The 20,832-nt window shown below is 40.0% G+C and overlaps 1 protein-coding gene across 1 annotated transcript; it reads right to left on the bottom strand.

Moving 5' to 3' along the window:
• Positions 1 to 1,719: 1,719 nt before the first annotated feature.
• Positions 1,720 to 20,312, bottom strand: LOC109869535 (calcitonin gene-related peptide type 1 receptor-like). Its single transcript, XM_020459736.2, has 13 exons — positions 19,992 to 20,312; positions 10,968 to 11,022; positions 10,743 to 10,893; positions 10,016 to 10,123; positions 9,786 to 9,898; positions 7,083 to 7,174; positions 6,654 to 6,780; positions 6,320 to 6,473; positions 5,462 to 5,522; positions 5,231 to 5,297; positions 4,819 to 5,037; positions 4,593 to 4,634; positions 1,720 to 4,428 (listed from the first exon to the last, which is right to left on the bottom strand). The coding sequence occupies exons 2-13, from the start codon at positions 11,016 to 11,018 to the stop codon at positions 4,165 to 4,167; spliced, it is 1,449 nt and encodes a 482-aa protein (XP_020315325.1). The 5' UTR covers positions 11,019 to 11,022; positions 19,992 to 20,312; the 3' UTR covers positions 1,720 to 4,164.
• Between the last annotated feature and the right edge of the window lie 520 nt (positions 20,313 to 20,832).

Here is a 20,832-nt window from a genome sequence, read left to right as displayed (position 1 = left end):
TTGTTTTACTGTGGATATAGATACTTTTGTACCTGTTTCCTCCAGCATCTTCACAAGGTCATTTGCTGTTGTTCTGGGATTGATTTGCAATTTTCTCACCAAAGTACGTTCATCTCTTCCTGAGCGGTAGGACGGCTGCGTGGTCCCATTGTGTTTATACTTGCATACTATTGTTTGTACAGATGAGCATGGTACCTTCAGGCGTTTGGAAATTGCTCCAAAGGATGAACCAGACTTGTGGAGGTCTACAATTTTTTTTCTGACGTCTTGGCTGATTTCTTTTGATTTTCCCTTGATTTCAAGCAAAGAGGCAGTGCGTTTGAAGGTAGGCCTTGAAATACATCCACTAGTACACCTCCAATTGACTCAAATGATGTCAATTAGCCTATCAGAAGCTTCTAAAGCCATGACATCAACTCTGGAATTTTCCAAGCTGTTTAAAGGCACAGTCAATTTAGTGTATGTAAACTTCTGACCCACTGGAATTGTGATACAGTGAAATATAAGTGAAATAATCTGTCTGTAAACAATTGTTGGAAAATTGCTTGTGTCATTCACAAAGTAGATGTCCTAATCGACTTGCCAAAACTATAGTTTGTAAACAAGAAATTTGTGGAGTGGTTGAAAAACGAGTGTTCTTCTAAGTGTAAGTAAACTTCCGACTTCAACTGTATATATGGGTAGAATCTACTGTACACCAAAACCAATTAGCTAAGGTGCTAGATGCAAAATTGTAAGCTGGAGAAACAGTCAGATGATCATTTATTTAAATAGAGGCAAAGTTTTTTTTTATCGACTTTCAGAGAATATTTGTAATAACGGAGCTGTGAGTCAGGAAGCAGCTGAAACGTTTACTAAAACAACGAAACCAGTAACGAGACAATTCCAATTCCATGTATCGGCTATATGCCGATAAACAAGAACAATAACTGGTGAGAAAACATAAGGGAGTGACATATAAAGGGGAGGAAATGATGACGGTAATGAAGTCCAGGTGTGAATCATGAACAGGTGTACATAATGATGAGTGCCAGGTGTGTGTAATGATGAATCCAAGCACCGGTCGTTAGTATTCTGGCGATGTCGTATGCCGGAGGAGAGGAGCAGAAGAGGATGTGACAATATTCCCACAAACAATTATGGAGTGCAACTCTTCACGTTGCACGGTAGGCCTTATGTTCATCATCTTCAATATCTGCAATAAATGGGAACATCACCCAACTAAAGACCTACGTCTGGAACGTCAATTACCTACATTATGTGGACGCCTCATGAACAGCTCTCAACCTGTACCAATAGTGTATCATAAGGAATTGCCATTACATCCAATTTAAACCAGCATTATTTGTAAGGTTCATGTGATCAAGTATGTACTTTAGGCTTCTCTCCACATTAAAAAAAGCTACCTAACCTAAGACAAAGAGCAGTAACACCAGCCCCTAAAAAGTAACTTTAATTTCTAAGACAGGATTGATACAGGCCCTTATCCACCTAAGATGAAAGGAGTCTGGGAAAAACATCAGCCCATTTTTAATAGCAATATTTACGGTTTGCAAGAAATATCCCCTTTCGACATGCAAGTTTAACTAAAGTTAATGAGTGTCCGTTTTTAACAAAAGCTTTTCACTCCTTAATTTTAATACATTGAGCGAATCAGACCTACATTGTAAAAAAAAAAATATCCCCAAAATCATTATTCAATGGACAAGAAAACTCTAGCACAAACCAAAATGATAATTGTTTATTAAATTATTTTTTTACACTTAGAACACAATTTATTTGGAAGTTAAAGTGGAATGTTTTTCATACACTGCATAGTAAATTCTCCCCACTACACACATACAGAGTATGCACAGTTCAACTGCAGCTCAGCGGTATAATACATGTATCCTCTTTGATTTTTCAAAGATTGTGTATAGCAACTCAATATACAAGATTCACTAAAGCATAAGGAAGTAACACTGGATAAAAAGTGTTGTGTCAGACATAGGGCATTCCCTCATCACAGGTTCTACTATTAGAGATTCAAAGCACACACTTTTCCTCATTGTGTTGTATTCCTTATACACTGTCATCTTACTTGCCTCAGAGACCTTAACATTCAGCAGTCAGAGCTATGCCAAGTAAAGCAGTCATTTCATGTTTCTAAAAAAGGCAAGCTTATGTAACACATTTAAATAATAAGTTCAACTTCATTAAAGTGACAGAAAATACTGATCCAAACCTTTACAATATAGCCTTAGCAGTGTCAGTAATACAAAATAATTAAATGACACTAGAAATTCCTAATATACCAACACTTACAGTGCCAAGAGAAAGTATGTGACCCTATCAATAGACATACATAGTGTCTAATAACACACAAATTGTATTTTTCCTTGTCTATATTGAATACATAATATAAACATTCAGTGTAGGTTGGATTAAGTATATGAACGCCTAGGCTAATGACTTCTCCAAAAGCTAATTGGAGTCAGCTAACCTGGGGTTCAATCAATGAGACGAGATTGGAGATGTTGGTTAGTGCTGCCTTGCCCTATAAAAAAAACTCAACATTTGAGTTTGCTATTCACAAGAAGTATTGCCTGATGTGAACCATGCCTCGAACAAAAGAGATCTCAGAAGACCTAAGTTTAAGAACTGTTGACTTGCATAAAGCTGGAAAGGGTTACAAAAGTATCTCTAAAAGCCTTGATGTTCATCAGTAAGACACATTTCAGAACTGTTGCTACTCTCCCTAGGAGTGGCCATCCTGCAAAGATGACTGCGAAAGCACAGCAAATAATGCTCAATGAGGTTAAGAAGAATCCTAGAGTGTCATCTAAAGATTTACAAAAATCTCTGGAACACGCTAACATCGCTGTTGACGAGTCTACGATACGTAAAACACTAAACAAGGATGGTATTCATGGGAGGACACCACGGAGGAAGCCACTGCTGTCCAAAAAAAAACATTGCTGCAAGTCTGAAGTTTGCAAAAGTGCACCTGGATGTTCCACAGCGCTACTGGCAGAATATTCTGTGGAGATGAAACTACAGTTGAGTTGTTTGGAAGGAACACACACCACTGTGTAGAGAAAAAAAAAGGCACGGCACACCAACATCAACCTCATCCCAACTGTAAAGTATGGTGGAGGGAGAATTATGCTTTGGGCTGCTTTGCTGCCTCAGTGCCTGGACAGCTTGCTATAGTCGACAGAAAAATGTATTCCCAAGTTTATTAAGACATTTTGCCAGAGAATGTAAGGCTGTCTCCCAATTGAAGCTCAACAGAAGAAGTTGGGTGATGAAACAGGACATTGACGCAAAACAGAAGTTAATCAACAATAGAATGGTTTCAACAGAAGTCCTGACCTCAACACGATTGCGATGCTGTGGCATGACCTCGAGCAGTTCACACCAGACATCAAGAATATTGCTGAACTGAAACAGTTTTGTAAAGAATGGTCCTCCTGACTGTTGTGCAGATCTGAGCCACAACTACAGAAAACGTTATTAAATCCAAGGGTTCACATACTTTTCCCACCCTGCACTGTGAATGTTTACACGGTGTGTTCAATAAAGACAAACGTATAATTGTTTGTTTTATTCGTTTAAGCAGACTCTTGTCTGTGACCTAGATGAAGATCAGATAATTTTATGACCAATTTATGCAGAAATCCAGGTATTTTCAAAGGGTTCACATACTTTCTTGCCAGTGTATATACTGTCCAATATGCCCACAGTAATTGATTACATCAGACACTGATCGGCACTGAAGGCCAATATCAAACATTGCCAGAGATAGCCCTCTTTGTTAGGTCATTTTATCACTGGGATTGTTCCATAATATCAAAATCAGAAACAATGAAAAGCTACAGTGAAATGTATATACATCTGTTGGCAAATAATTGTCTGTAAGGTTTCAACTGGACCCTGTAAGCTGCTCATCCATTATCAGATGTCTGTATATGGGTTTTTGTCTGTGTGTTTGCATGTGTATCTTGTACACATTTGTGTGTATATTCTTACCACGTGTGTGATCCAACATTTACAATGACACAAAAGGTCATGGCCCCCATTTTCTGCATTGATCAATTGTCTGTGGCCAATCTGTGAGTTTCGTGAGCCTGTTTGTCACAGCATCAGCTGATGGTGCCTATGGGAAGTGACAGTGCAGTGCTATCAGATGTCCGTGGTCTCCAGGATCCTGGGCGTGTCCATCTCCCTGTTGGTGCAGCGCTTGCCGTTGCTCTGTCCATTGGCTCGGTAGTGCACACTGCCACCTGGCTTAATGACGGTGTCCTCCTCAGGAGCGGTGAGCTCCAGGCTGACTGTAGCACGACTCGTCTCGGTCCCGGAGGAGTTGGTGTTGTAGTGGGAGTAGGAATCTGTCCATTTCCACACCAGCTTGGTCTGTGCCCATTTCCTCCTAAGACATGCCTGCACCTATGGAACCAGACACAGAGTGGTTTAAGAGCAACATAAATGCTAGCTTGAACATTCACAGTAAATACATAAGAATTTCTGAATGATCATGATTATTAAATAGAAATGTAAATTGTAATAGGTATACTGAGCTTAATAATCATATTTAAGATGCTGGCACTTACCTCTGCATTGTAAAAGCAGAATATAATTGCGACCAGGAGTCCCTATATAAAATCAAAGTAATTCAGTGAATATTGAGTGTGGAAAGGTTATACCAAGGTTTTCAACACATGATACATACTGTATGTAGGCTAGTTATATTCATTTTATAAGGCACTGTCTATGCTACCAAACATCGATTTAGGTTTGTATAGAATGGAACTGTGAGCAGCACCATCCAATCTATACCTGGAAATGTGCAAAAATGTTCATGATGAACTCGTAGATGGCTCTGGCCTTACGTCCCTCTGGCCTCCAGGGAACCAGGATGAACTGGGCTCCCAGCAGAGGGATCAGGATGAGAGTGGCTCTCACCACCTTCATATAGGCATTAGACTCTGCACTGTGGGTCACCTGCAGCTTGGTGATCAACACACGCACTATATTGAGCAGGAAGAACAGGTTCACCTGGAGAGTGTAGAAGAGGAAGAGGAATAGAGTGAGTGAATTGAGTGATTGCATTCAGTGATCGATTGTTTTCCATGAGCAATTGGGTACTTGCATTTCAAACCCAATACTAGATTAAAAAAATACATTTTCTGTTTGAGAACACTTTGGTTTCTATTTCTGCTAAATGTTTGTTTTGGTAGTGCAGAATCACCAGCAGGGCAGCATGGACAGGCCCATGGATGATGTAGAGCAGGTGTGTGTCAGAACTGATCCAGCATCTGGGAGACAGAGACAAACCTGAGCTCAACTGAGACAGAAACATCTGATTCTGAGTTTAACTGACATATCAGTAACTGACAATGTTCTAATGCAGTATAAAACGCAGAATGTCAATCTATGCCACTAATATGCACTGTATTCAGAGGGAGTTGTGACACATTACCTGTCATCATAGAAGAGCCCACGTGCCACAGCATGTGTGATGGCAGGAATGATGGGGAAGCCTAGGAGAGAGACGGAGGATTTCATGACTGTCGAGCTTCCATAAGGCCTTCATAGATATGACATAACAAATGGAGCTCTCCTCGGGGACCCCCAGACATTTCACAATTTTGTTGTAGCTCTGAACTAGCACACCTGATTCAACTTGTCAACTAATCAAGCCCTTGAATAGGTGAATCAGGTGTGCTAGCTCTGGTATAGATCGAATGGGAGTCCCAGAAGAGAGGTTCAAGAACTGATAAGGCACAGGCGGCTGGTGGCACCTTATTTGGGGAGGATAGACTCATGGTAATGGCTGGAACTGAATAAATGGTATATCAAACACGCAGTTTCCATGTGTTAGATACCAATCATTCACTCAATGTGATAGAGATATGAAAGCATAGAAGACTCATTGCACATTATGTAAGGGGAACTGCACCTCCTTACCTTCAGGCTATGCCAAAACACTACATCCCAACCGTTCTACCACCTCCGGTCTCTTAGCCCTCCCACCCCTACGGGAGGGCGGCTCCCGCTCAGCCCAGCCAAAGCTATTCTCTGTCCTGGCAGCCCAATGGGGGAACCAGCTTCCCCCCAAGTCAGGACAGAGGAGTCCCTGCCTATCTTGCGAAAACTTCTGAAACCTTACCTCGAGTATCTTACATATCTCACGGCACCCCGGGCCTCTGATAAATTACTAAAATGTCAATGTAAGTAAATGATGTGCTAGGGGATCAGGATGGTCAAACAACAATGAATATCAGACAGCAGAGCAGGACAGCAATTTGAAAAGTGAAAAATAAAGATGGTCACTCACCCCAACCCAGGACATAGTACCAGTCCAGCTTCTGCTCTCCCACAAACACAGCCACAATGATGAGAGTGTGCAGGTAGATCCCCTCACACAGCATCCAGAAGTAGTTGGATCCAAACGTATACTGGTTCAGGACTGTCAGGATCTTGCATCCAATCTGAGAGAGAACAACACAGGGAGAAGCCTCAGGACAGAGGTTGTTTTTATAAAATGCTAAACTTTAAGCGGTCACTGGCACTCATTTCCACACATTGTGGAGTGTAGCACCTGAAAATGTTCACCAACAGAGTTCAACTAGTAGCTATTCACCCTGATGGCAGAGGTGCACAGTACTTACAGGGTTGCTGGCCCCTAGCTGCTGGTTGTTGGCTACAGCAGAGAGCCAGATGACAGTGCAGATGGAGTTGAAGATAAAGGACAGAAACATGTTCTTATGGAGGGAGATCCTCTGGCAGCTCAGACTCCTAATGGGAGGATTAGAACAGAGAGAGGCACACTTAGGAAACAAACAAGTGTGTAAATGTATCTAGACTGGCTCGTATAGGGTCATAGGAAAGCTCAGTCTTTCATTTGACTATGTGAATTAATGTTTGCAATGTAGGGAACAACCAAAGACCTCTGTTTAGAATAGAGGGCTCTGGTGTAGGAAGAGCAATACAAACAAAATCACTTTGATTAGAGGGTGTACAGTGAATAGGTACACTAAAGTGACATTCAGAGCACAGTCTATCTGGTGGGTCCATAGATGAAACAATGCATGACTCACTTGAAGTAGGAGAAGATGCAGAGTGAGATGATGAGAGATACCACAGACAATCCATGTCCCACAATGGCCAAGTAGTACAAGCTAAACGCAAACTGGGCAAGAAGGGGAAGCATTAATTCCCTTCTTTAACCTGGTAAACTCAGACACCATCTGGTGGTATTTTCTAAACGACACATAACATATAAACTCCCTTCATTACATACATTTAGACTTCAAAAAGTCCAAGAAACGCATGCCTAGTATTGTTAGAAAAGGTAAGAACCGTGCGATTCTGATACAGGTGTACAGCAACAACGTTCCCAAAATTGGCCCCATGTTAGGGAATAAGACATTTTAAAGTCTAGGTTTGAAATAAAATATGTCACAATTACCATTCCAAAAGGATACATTTTATGTCATATATTTTTCCTGGCACTCAAAACATGTGCAAATTCCTATATAGTAAGACAGCCATTTTAAAAGTGCAGGCCCGATGCAACGTGCCATGCCTTCTTACAGGAATGCTATGCATTCAGTGCCTTCAGAAATTATTCACTCCCCTTGACTTTATCCACGTTTTGTTGTTTTACAACCTGAATTTAAAATGGATTAAATTGAGATTGTGTCACTGGCCTATAATGTCAAAGGAGAATTGTTGTTGTTTAGAAATTAATGAATGATGTTTACAAATGAATGAAAAATCAAGTGTGGAAATGTCTTGAGTCAATAAGTATTCAACCCCTTTGTTATGGCAAGCCTAAATAAGTTCAGGAGTAAAAATGTGCTTAACAATTCACATAATAAGTTGCATGGACACTTGAATGACTACCTTATCGATGTACCCCACACATACAGATAATTGTAAGGTCCCTCAGTTGAGCAGTGAATTTAAAACTTAGTCAACCACAAAGACCTGGGAGGTTTTTAAATGCCTTGTAAAGAAGGGCACCCATTGCTAGATGGGTAAAACATTTAAAAAGCAGGCATTGAATCTTTGAGAGTGGTGAAGTTATTAGTTACACTTTGTATGGTGTATCAATACACCCAGTCACTACAAAGATACAGGCGTCCTTCCTAACTCAGTTGCCGGAGGGGACGGAAACCACTCAGGGATTTCACCATGAGGTCAATAGTGAGGCCAATTTAAAACAGTTTAATGGCTGTGATAGGAGAAAACTGATGGATCAACATTGTAGTTACTACACAATACTAAACTTAATGAAAATAATGAAAAGGAGGAAGCCAAAACATGCATACTGTTTGAAATATAGCACTCAAGTAAAACTGAAAAAAATGTGGATAAGAAATTCACTTTATTCCCAGAATACAAAGCGTGATGTTTGGGGCAAATACAACAAATCACTAACACTTCATATTTTCAAGCATGGTGATGGCAGCATCATGTTATGGGTATGCTTGTCATAGGCAAGGGCTAGGGTGTTTTTTAAGATGAAAATAAAATAAAGAGTGCTAAGCACAGAAAAAATCATAGAGGAAAACCTGGTTGTCTGCATTAAAAAACAGACACTGGTAGGCAAATGGACCTTTCAGCAAGACAATAACCTAAATCACAAGGCCAAATACACACCAAGAGGATATTGAATGTTGCTGTGGCCTAGTTACAATTGACTAAAATCGGCTTGAAAATCTATGGCAAGTCTTGAAAATGGCTGTCTAGCAATGATCAACAACCAACTTGACAGAGCTTGAAGAATTTAAAAAATAATAATGTGCAAATATTGTGCAATCCAGGTGTGCAAAGCTCTTTGACTTACCCAGAAAAGATCAGCTGTTATCACTGCCAAAGGTGATTCTAACATGTATTGACTCAGGGGTGTGAATACTTATGTTATTGAGATATTCCTGTATTGCAAACATTTCTAAAGACATGTTTTGATATTGTTATTATGGCTTATTGTGTGTTGAATGTGTGAGAAAACAATTTCATCCATTTTTAATTCAGGCTGAAGGCACTGTATAAGGAGAAAGCGGAAGTCATAACATTTTCACTGATGTAATCAACTCATGTCAGATTCCCAGTTAGTCCACTAGAAGATCCCATGACATGACCACTTGAAACTAGAGGCGTCTGGTTTGGGTAGTACCTCAGTCCAAAAATGGCTGAACGGATTTTCAAGCCTGACATTTTAAAATGACCCAAAAGTTATAATTTTAAAAAAATGTAACAGACATGCGAAGGAAATTCAAAGTTATTTTACGATTCATTTTTCCCATTGGAAACAAGAGATCAACAGCGAATATGGAGGATGCATTCAAGGTCATGACATTAAATGTGGATGGAAAATAAATGTATTGCTTTATGCTGACCACCAGGGTGTACTCTTTCCATTCATACAACGTTTTTACACTTTTGGTAACTTGACCTAAATTACATACTCTATTACTATGACCATAGCATAGCACATGATTTATGGCCTATGGGAGGATTCTTATGACATCGCCAGCAGTAAAGATTTGAGCTAGATTTCCAAAAATACAAGTGCTGTAGCTTTCGAAAGATATGCCACTTTCTATTTTCTGACTGAAATTGACAGAGTGGGTAGCAGTTAAGCTCTGTGGGCCAAAACAACCCTCAGAGTTTAACAGGTATTAACTAATTGAACACAATAGAGAGAGATGAACTTAAAAACAATCACTAAATTGACTAACAAAATTGTCTAAGCCACTGTCAAAATTACTAAACAAGTTGGCTTAGAAGTATACCGTCAGTTTGTCCTTAGTGTACATCTGACACTGGGTGTAATTGGACCAAATACGGCTGCTCTCAGGGTGACGAAACCACTGTCCGTCCGAGTTGCACACTTTAGTTGCTTTCTCTGTTTGAATGGACACAGGGAGAGGATGGGTGTCAAAAAACACTTCAGGCGAGGCATCATTATTAAATATCAAGTCAGTTTAATTGTGATTGTTAGATGTGTGGCTGGGCTGTTTACCCGAGGGGTCAAAGTCCTGGAAGTACACAGGGCAGAGCTGCATGGCCGTGCCAGGTGCAGAGTCATCCCAACACAGCCAGCCGTCCCACGTGCGGTTACAGAATGTGCCTGGAAGGGGTGACAACAGAAGAGTAGCTGTGTACAGTGTATTATAGTAATGCATCTGTTCCATATTTCAAATGTTTAGGTTCATTGCCTTTGTTATCTCTGAACGGTTTTATTATATCATGGACATAATATAAAGAGAGTTGACTTTGTTAGTGATATTAGAACTTCTAAAACGTCTAAAAAACCTAGGGCTAAATCTGTCACCATAAAATACAGTGTTGAGGCATTTAAGACAAAGTGAAAACGCTCTCTTATTCCCTGTGAATGTCATGCGAAAGCAGACACCTGTTAAATGTCTCTTCAAAATGTATTATTTACTACATTGAAAATAGTATAAATGCATTTAAAATAGAGAAACAGCTACATGTGCAAAAAAAAAAGTAACTTTAAAAAAACAGTCCTAGTGAACAATACAATGAAGTCTGTGTCCAGGTTGTATGTACAGAAATAGAGTGCAAAACAACATTTCAAAAGCCTTTATTTAGTGAGGTCGAGATACAGGGGCAGCTTGGACACAAAGACCACTCCTTTCAGGCCTGAGGATAGTCACTTCCCTTCCACCCTGACCTGCACCACGTCACTATATTGTATGTGTGTGCACGTGTGTGTAGTGCCTCACCAGCTTCATTGCGTGGTGGGTCATAGATGATCTTCAGGTAGCACTCAAACTGAGCTGAGAGGATCTGGCTGCGGGTCACGGTGGTCGACAAAGGGATGTTGGGCACCTCCTCGGATGCCAGCATGGTCCCCACATCTTCACAGTGGCATACCTATTGGATGTTTAACAGCCCCTTTTATATAGTTTCTAATCAGACAAAAACACACATATTCAGGAGTCTCTCACCTCAACGGCCAGTAGAAGCACCGGAAGCCATAGCGCTGGGATCCTCCACATTTTTCTATATGGGACAGAGATGTGTTGCCAGTGAGCATAGGTGAACTACAGTGGCTTGTGAAAGTAGTCACCCCCTTTGGAATTTGTCCTATTTGGTTGCCTTACAACCTGGAATTAAAATAGATTTTTGTGGGGTTTGTATCATTTGATTTACACAACGTGCCGACCACTTTGAAGATGCAAAATCTTTGTGAAACAAGACAACAACAAAACAACTGAAAACTTGAGCGTGCATAACTATTCACCCCCCCAAAGTCAATACTTTGTAGAGCCACCTTTTGCAGCAATTACAGCTGCAAGTCTCTTGGGGTATGTCCCTATAAGCTTGGCACATCTAGCCACTGGGATTTTTGCCCATTCTACAAGGCAAAACTGCTCCAGCTCCTTGAAGTTGGATGGGTTCAGCTTGTGTACAGCAATCTTTAAGTAATACCACAGATTTTCAATTGGATTGAGGTCTGGGCTTTGACTAGGACATTTAAATGTTCCCCTTACACCACTCGAGTGTTGCTTTAGAAGTAATCTTAGGGTTATTGTCCTGCTGGAAGGTGAACCTCTGTCCCAGTCTCAAATCTCTGGAAGACTGAAGAAACAGGTTTCCCTCAAGGATTTCCCTTTATTTAACACCATCCATCATTCCTTCCATTCTTACCAGTTTCCCAGTCCCTGCCGATGAAAAACATCCCCACAGCATGATGCTACCAGCACGGTTCACCTTGAGGATGTTGTCCTCAGGGTGATGAGAGGTGTTGGGTTTGTGCCAGACATAGCATTTTCCTTGATGGCCAAAAAGCTCCATTTTAGTCTCATCTGACCAGAGTACCTTCTTCCATATCTTTGGTGAGTCACCCACATGACTTTTGGCGAACACCAAATGTGTTTGCTTATTATTTTCTTTAAGCAAAGTGTTTTTTCTGGCCACTCTTCCGTAAAGCCCAGCTCTGTGGAGTGTACGGCTAAAAGTGGTCCTATGGACAGATACTCCAATCTCCACTGTGGAGCTTTGCAGCTCCTTCAGGATTATCTTTGGTCTCTTTGTTCCCTCTCTGATTAATGCCCCCATTGCCTGGTCTGTGAGTTTTGGTGGGCAGCCTTCTCTTGGCAGGTTTGTTGTGGTGCCATATTCTTTCAGTTTTTTAATAATGGATTTAATGGTGCTCTATGGGATGTTCAAAGTGTGAAAAAAAATTATAAGCCAACTCTGATCTGTACTTCTCCACAACTTTGTCCCCAACCTGTTTGGCGAGCTCCTTGGTTACCATGGTGCCACTTGCTTGGTGGTGCTGCAGACTCTGGGGCCTTTCAGAACAGATTTTGTACAGACAGACAGACGTGACACTTAAATAAAGTCCACCTGTGTGCAAACTAATTATGTGACTTCTGAAGGTAATTGGTTGCACCAGATCTTATTTAGGGGCTTCATAGCAAAGGGGGTGAATACAAATGCACGCACCACTTCCGTTTAGAATTTTTTTGAAACGTGTTCTTTTTTTCATCACACCAATTTGGACAATTTTGTGTATGTCCATTATATGAAATGCAAATTAAAGAAACTAATTACAGGTTGTAATGCAACGAAATAGGAAAAACGCCAGGGGGGATGAATACTTTTGCAAGGCACTGTATGACGAGAGGAATCACAAGCATGGAAATAGTAGAGGGGAGCGGCTGCATTTCTAACTGATATACTTCTATGGTCTGGTTCATGGTAGAAATTATTTGCAGCAATAGCTCCCTTTGAATGGACCACTCAACAGTAATTGGCCATACTATATGAGACAACATAAATACATGTTTGTTTATGTGTATGTGCTGACGGAACACACATTGCAGGGTCTCAGAACAGGATGTCCACTCAAAACAGGTCACAGTCGTTCCGCCCATGGTCAGGGAACGTGCATATTTATAATACCAAGAAAGACGAGGATGTTTATTTGAAGATCGCTGAAATCTGATGTAAAAGTATACAAAGCTTGTCCCTCGTGAAATCCACACTCTTCTTACAAAATGTTAATTCACTAACCCAGCAAAAAGAAACCTTTTGTATTATAAAGCACAGTCAAATTCCAGCTGGAACGGGAACATAGAAGTATTGATCTTTGAGTACTAAGAGACATATGAAAACATATTTTTAGTGAGTTATTAAAAAATGATGAGTGTAAAACATGAGCAAAGGGAGAGTAAGACCAGAGGAAAAGAGAGGATAGAATGTGGAATGCTTTGGAGCTGTGGGGGAAGACTGTTAGTAAGGGAGGATGTCACACACTTCCAGCTCTCTCGCTCCTTACCCCGGGTTCTTTGCAAATGTCATAACTGTCAATGGTCACACAGAGATGGGTGTGGATCACAATCTAAGAAGGGAGCCACAGCATCTTACTGCAGCTCTGCTCTAGATCTCTTGTAAATTGTCTTTGACCTTTTATCTGTGGCCATGGGTGTGGGATAGAGAGATAAAAGAGAGGAATACAGAGAGAGAGAGAGAGAGAGAGAGAGGGGGGGGGGGGGTAAGACCTGGTACAGAGGCAGAACACAAGCCCAATGGCTGACCCCTATGGCAGGACAATCCACAGAGGCGCACGGTTGGCCCAGAAACTCAATACACTGGTGTAGTCTATATATAGGGTCCACTCTCTTCAATGGCTTGTCACCTGATCAAAGTCCCAGGAGGGACACGGGTGTCACACTTGTTCAATAGTGTTCTCATACAACACCCTTTCACAATCAAGCAACGTTCCCATTTCCTTTCAGTCTGTAAAACTACTATTTGCCTCCTATACAAGGAAAACAAACACACTGAGTAAAAACATTTTTTATTATTAAATAATTTGTAGTAGTAATATGATTTTGTAATTTGCTAACAATACAACTAACTATCACTTAATCAAACTGCTCAAAACGGATGTAGTGCCTAGTTAACGTATATAGTTTGATAACTGTTAAACACTGTCAGGTTCTATAGTTTCACTTCAAAAATGTATCAATTTGACATCCATTTATGTTTGAAGGTAAAACCAAATCTATAGATAAGGCTGTAAATACTACATCATCATTCTCCATCAGGCAGTGTGCTGGTGTAGTCTATATAGAGGGTTCTATATCTCTTCAATGGCTTGTCACCTGACCAAAGTCCCAGGATGGACACTGGTGTCACAAGTGCTCAGTAGTGTTCTCATTCAACGCTATACAACACCCTTTCACAATCAAGCAACTTCCCGTTCCCTTTCAGTCTGTAAAACTGCTATTTGCCTCCTATGCCAAGGAAAACAAACTGAAATGAGAACTGTAATTACAGTCTGGTTGTTATCATGAACTGAGTAGTAATGAGCAGGATATTACATCCTGATGATATCAATTAATCAGACTTGTTTCACTATATAAAAAATGTCAAGTGTCACATGACACGAGCCCTAGAGAGAGAGAGACGCACACAGGGAAATCAATCAGATTGTTACAGAAATTAAAACCTCCTATTAAACATATTGGGAAAATGAAACAAAAACAAATTATATACCAAATTGCTATTCGGCCCTAAAAAGAGATTAGAAATTAGCAGAATCGCTCTACCCTGTCAGAAATACAAAACAGAAACAACATGACCAGATACGAAGTACTAATACCAATAAAACCTAGGGGTCAAACAAGGAAATGATTCCAATTGTTTTTCCACCATTCATTTTTCCTATAGGAGATTTTAGAAACACTTTAAATAAGGGCTTTTTCGGGTAGGCTTACCCTGGCGTGATGTTTTGATAACGTTGTAAATCTCTAGGACAAGGTGACTTTGATCAATACATGTCTGTATTTATACCCCCAAAATTAAAAGCTAATTAGCTGCTAATGTGGCTATCACAAAGAACTACAAATGCCATGATCATCTGGATGAGACTGCCAAATCGAGGAAAATGTAAGAATCTCTGGATTCTAATGTTTAACTACATTTAGTAATTAATAAATTGGCAACATTTCTTTAAAATCGACAATCGTCTGTCTTGTCCAAGTTTTAAATTGACAATACCTGTTAGCAAAGGTGTCAGCTAGAGATGACATGCAAGGAGCTTGCAGGGATTTGTAGTCTTGCATGATGTCTACTTTTAATCTAATTAGCATTTTCAAATCTGAGAGTAAATAGAGCTGAATAGATTGATAAGACACTTTGTCCGAGAGAGATTTCCATGGTTATCAAAACGTCACGCCAGGGTAAACCTACACATAGCACAGACCTAATTGTAAGTGCTTATAAAATTCCCTATGCGAAAAATTATTGGTGGAAAAAAGATTAGGAAAATGTCCCTGTTTGACCGCTAGGTTTTATGACACTTCCACTGTGGGGCTTTATTGACTATAGAAAAAAAGAGACACAAAAAGACTTGGCTACCCAAAGAGGAGTGTGTGTATGTAGTCAATGCACGACAGGGGAAGTAAAGATGGAGATGCACTTCCTCCGCCATTAAAATAAATATTATTCAGAAAGAGTCATTCTTTGAAGAAAATACTATATTTATTTAAAATATATATATATTAAACCCAGAGGAAAAATGTTAAATACTCATTGACGAAGGAGTGTTGGCTCCTCTTGCAGCCAAATATGTATTTGCCACTCATTGCCTGACACTGGGCCAATTGCGATATTGCGCGTGACTAACACATTTCAGTTAATTACTATAGCATAATTCATCCAAATTGAGTCAAAATCGTAACAGTGTTGTCTGAGGTATCGCGTGTGACGAAAGTACAGACTGAGACAGATCCACAATCTCCTCCCTAATTAAGCAGTAACACTCGCTATTATTATTTCCATGATTATTATCCCAAATGGTAATGATGGTAGTTGTATCACAAATATAGAGACGATGATAGTAGTAATAGGGTTAGTAGCTAGAAATGATAGCTAGTAGTGGTAATAGGGATAGTTGTGGTATTAGTGTAAATAAAAGTGGTTGAAGCATACATTTTTTGTAGTAATAGTAGTTTGATATTTTTCATGAGAGCGAGAGACCTTCAGTAATGACATACATTTGAAACTTCACGCACAGTAAAACTTTTGTATGACTTAATAAAATAGTGGGGGGGAAAGGTGCCTGTCCATTGAAAACTACACCAGAGCACACCAAACGAATAAAATAAAGACAGCACTTCAAAAACAATATTTCACACGATAGCCTTCTGAATTTGCGAGAACTTTTCATTTTGATTTCGGCATAAATTAAAATGTCGCACTGACTTGTCCACGGATTGATGTTTCAGCATTGTTTCAATGAAGAGTTTGGCGTTCGACGAGCCATGTGCGACATACACACAGTTACAAGCCTGCTAGAGTTAGCGGCAGGTGAACGAGCAATATCCACCGTCGTACTGTAGTATGGATAAAGTCTGAGCTGGAATGGGAAGCTAAGTGAAGCTGGCTAGCTTTAGCAGTATACCTCTCAGGCGCCTTGCGAGGCTATTGGCCCCTTAACCTGAGCCCTAATCTAGTTTAAGCAGAATGTCAACTCAAAACAAAAGACAGTGCTAAAGATAGAATCCTTAGGTTGCTGCGTCCATTTAAAAAAAAATGATATGTATGCCCATTGATTCTTTAAAAAAATCTAGACTTAAATGCCTCAGCTTAGTTCAACTGTCATACCCCATCAGAACCTAAAACATGAGCTTGTTTTACTCCAATGTTTGTAAACAATGTGAATGGGAACAAACACTGTATAGCCTCAACATGGCTATGGTTTGAGGTGACAGCTTTCTTATTGTTTCAATTAAGGATTCTAGCTTTAAGGAATTAATATAATTGGTCTACCAGCATCCCAGGTAGTTCACTTAATTCAAGATATAATTGGTACGTATAATACCTGTAGTTAAGCAAAAATGAATGCTCTACACTATTTAGATGTATTTATTCACTGATTTGCAGACCAGGACAAACAGTTTCAATATATGACTATATAAAAATGTAATTACTGCTAGAAACTGTCCCTTCATAACCACTCAAGGAAATTCATGAAGTTGTCATTCCAGTCCAAGTCTTCTTTAAGGCGGACTCAGAGTTATTCTAAGCTTTGATATAGGACCATCAAATCAAAGTACTTTAACTTGTTTTAAATATCCTTGTGGTACATGTAACACTGAAGCGCTTTGCTAACCTCTTTATCAATGTACCATTTCAGTGTATGGATCTTTTAAAGTTCACCCTTCCTTACATCATTCTCTACCAAAGAGGCCTGCCACTGGAAAAGTACAGATGTGACTCGAGTGTGTCTTGAACCATATTGAACATCTTGAATAATACCAACTTGTTTCAAGCAGACCACCATAGTCCCCGTGCCCAAGAACATCAAGGTAACCTGCCTAAATGACTATCGTCCCATAGTACTCACATCTATAGCCATGAAGTGCTTTGATAGGCTAGTCATGTCTCACATCAACACCATCATGCCAGAGACCCTAGAGCCTCTTCCTCTATTACCTTTCCTTTTGCCTAGTCAATTTACCCCTATCTACAGTATATGTGAATAGCTACCTCAATTACCTTGTACATCGACTCGGTATTGGTACTCCCTGTACATAGCCATGTTATTTTTACTCATTATTGTTATTCACTGTGTATTTATTCTCTGTGTCACTATTTCTATTTGATCTTTAAGGACCCGTAAGTAAGCATTTCACTGTTAGTATTCACCTTAACTACCACAGTCACCAACATTTCCCTGAGCAGTTTGCCATTTCCTTTCCCAGTTGTTTTCTTTCTAACTTTCATTCAGATGTATTAATTCCTCTGAGACAGACCTTGATGACTACTTGGGTACTGAATCTCTACCCACACGTTAGAAGCATCTTTAACCATTTGACTTGAAGAGATGCTAATCATGCATTCCGTATTTCATGAAAATTATTTGGATTTCCCAGCTCCTTTGACGACCGCATGACCGCCGAGAGCAATGCATCTTTCTGTCCTTTAGGGCAGGGTTTCCCAACCCCCCTCCCCGGGTGCACATTTTGGTTTTTGTCCTAGAACTACATAGCGGATTCAAATAACCAACTTATCATCAAGCTTTGATGATTTAAATCAGTTGTGTACTGCTTGGGCAAAAAACAAATCATGCACCCGAGATAGGGAAACCCTGCTTTAGAGGCACATTATTTGAAGGTGGCTCTCTGACGCCAATTTGTTGTTTCTTGCCACAGAATGGTGGTAGTTGAGCTTAGGTACGACCTCTACACTTAATTCCCCCCCCCCCCCCCTCTTTTGCTTACTGTAGGTCAGGCTGTCATAGCTCACTGACTAACTCACTGAGGAGAAGCCTGTTTATTTGTATTACAAAAGGGCTGCGGAGAGCCTCTCAGAATCCCAGGAAGGATGAAGTATGAGGAGGCCTCTCTTCCTCTGTTGTCCTGGCACTTCCACCCCCCTCACCCAACAACCACAGGTTAAAAATAAGCTGTTGTTAGCCTACACCTACACAAAGGCCTAGGGTTTTAGAGGGAAGTAAACTTTGAACTTCTATCATTAGGTGTCAGTAATATCATTGAACTTTTTTTAAACATATAACTGCCAGGAAACGTGACTTTGATAAAACTAGAACAGTTATGTTATACAAGTCAACAACATACTGTGTGTAGGCCAACTTCAACTAATGTATGGACCACAGTGAAGGTAGAGTATTCTTTACTTTTACTCTGATTCCATAAATCTCAGAGTCAACTTTTGTTTTCCAGGAATTTTCATAAAGCTGTCTATTGGTGAGTGATTATGGACTTTTCCCATAGCTGATCCAGAAATAGTTTTCCAAGCTTGGAGCCATGCCATACTGTTTTGCCAGAGAGAGAGAAAGAGAGGGAGACACACTGTCCCATCACTGTGATACCCCAAACAAACACTCTCCCACCGGCCATGGTGCCAGTAGGACTGGGTGGACATACTGCACCCACTCCAACACATACAAAAATATGATCCCTATTTCATGATCCAGATTTTGCCACCAACCATCCCCCCACTGTACTGATATCCATAACACTGACAGAACAGGTATGACATGTTTCAGACCTCCTGTGGTTATATTACTGAAAGGGTTTATGCATGCCCCCCCCCCCCCCAGCAGTTTATATACCATCCTGCTACTCAAAATAATCCATAGGTAACATTAACCCCTGATCCCCCTAACTTCCACTACCCAGAAAAAGCAGTTAGTTCAGCACAGGGTCTGGGCATGATTGCAAAAGGGTTTAGGACTAAAGTAGCAGGCACAACACATACCACTCAACAGCTGCCTGGCAGGGGCAGTGTGTTCTAGGGCAAAGATATGTTGGAGGGCTGGGACTCCTGAACAGAACCATTAAAACCAGCAACACAATATGCACAAATAGAACAGACCTGGAAACACCTCAAGTTGCTTACTTACTGATAGCCTTTGATGTGAAGCCTTTAATGTTACATTTGAGTGAGATACAAAACAGTCACGTGCAGTATGTAATTGTGAAGGCACAACAGTCAAGGATATTCGTAATTTAATTTAACTTCCATCCTTTGTTCTTAGAAAGGCAACTTGTTGCAATAACCACGATCGCAGGCACATACGAGCACACACACAATTTAGATTTTTTTTAAACTTAAATTTATACCCTCCAAATTCTCCAAACAAGGCAACCAACTGGCCAGGGCGTGTTTGTCATGCAACCTGTTTGGGGCGGGGTTACTTGGAGACTGCGCGTGCATTAGTGCCCAAAATGTGCCCATATGACCAAATGCATTTTATTTGTCTAATTGATATTGTTTAGTTGATAGGCTATTCATTTTTATTTTCTTAAAATGACACGGAATTCTTTTTCGCTGGGCATGCATAGGCTAATGACAGACAATCGCGTCTATGACAGTAAACATAGATATCACATTCTGTAGCTTGCAAAAAAAAACAAAAAAAACTCTTGTAGTATGTAAAGCAAAAACATTTGCAGCTATAATGGAAAATATGTCAAAAATACACATACCTTCAGAATTTGTTGGATGCTCTCTACTTTCCAAAATTTTCCCACCTTCACATGTGCCAGTGTAAACGTTTCAGGCACTGTGTCCAGTCGGCACCAAAGCATTGAATTGATAGCGGCGATTGTTGAGGGCGGTCCGTCTCAGGTTTAAAAAAATAATAATAATAATCAACTTGAAATTTGGATTTCAGAGCCTAATTGGTTATTTCCATGATTGAATCAGTGTTTCAATTTTTTGAAGCAATGCTTACACTGGTACTACCACTGTAAATGAGTTCGTCTGCAACTGACTGTTATGAGTCTTTTAGACTAGCAAGCTGCTGCTTCATTCAAATTCAATATAAAACGCATGATTCATTGCTGAGGAGGGTGTGATTTTTTGTAACAATTTCATGCGTTCCCAATTACATAAACATAGGCCTTGGTTGTCACTAGTTACTACAGCCACTGAGTACCAATTGTCTAGGCCTATATTGTAAAAATTAATGAAAACAAAAATGAGCTTTTTGGTGTTAATTTAAGGTTATGGTTAAGCATACGGTTAACAGAGTGGTTAGGGTTACGTTTAAAATCAGATTTTAAGAAGATTAATTGTAGAAATAGGCGGGGTTTAGCCATAATTATTACTTTGTGTCTGTGGTAACTAGTGATTGGCTACTTATAACTACCCAACATTAATTAATATTCTAGACTAGTCTGTCTAAAACCCATGGCCTTAACTACATTTAAGGACACCGTGGTGCGGACCTAGGTCATTTTTTACATTTCATTTCTATATATATTTCTATACAGTACCAGTCAAACATTTGGACACACCTACTTATTAAAAAAAAAAAGATACGTT

The sequence above is a fragment of the Oncorhynchus kisutch genome, linkage group LG24, assembly GCF_002021735.2.
Source record: "Oncorhynchus kisutch isolate 150728-3 linkage group LG24, Okis_V2, whole genome shotgun sequence".
Lineage (NCBI taxonomy): Eukaryota > Metazoa > Chordata > Actinopteri > Salmoniformes > Salmonidae > Oncorhynchus > Oncorhynchus kisutch.
The sequence above is the reverse complement of the archived record's forward strand: the minus strand, read 5'-3'. Positions and strand labels throughout refer to the sequence as shown.

Bases quoted from the DNA above. Each gene is read 5' to 3' on its own strand.
- LOC109869535 (XM_020459736.2), bottom strand. From the start codon at position 11,018: ATGTGGAGGATCCCAGCGCTATGGCTTCCGGTGCTTCTACTGGCCGTT. The intron at 10,124-10,742 runs GTGAGGCACTAC...CACCCCTTCCAG, and splicing joins CCCACCACGCAATGAAGCTG to GCACATTCTGTAACCGCACG. The intron at 5,298-5,461 runs GTAATGTGTCAC...TCTGTCTCCCAG, and splicing joins GGGCTCTTCTATGATGACAG to ATGCTGGATCAGTTCTGACA.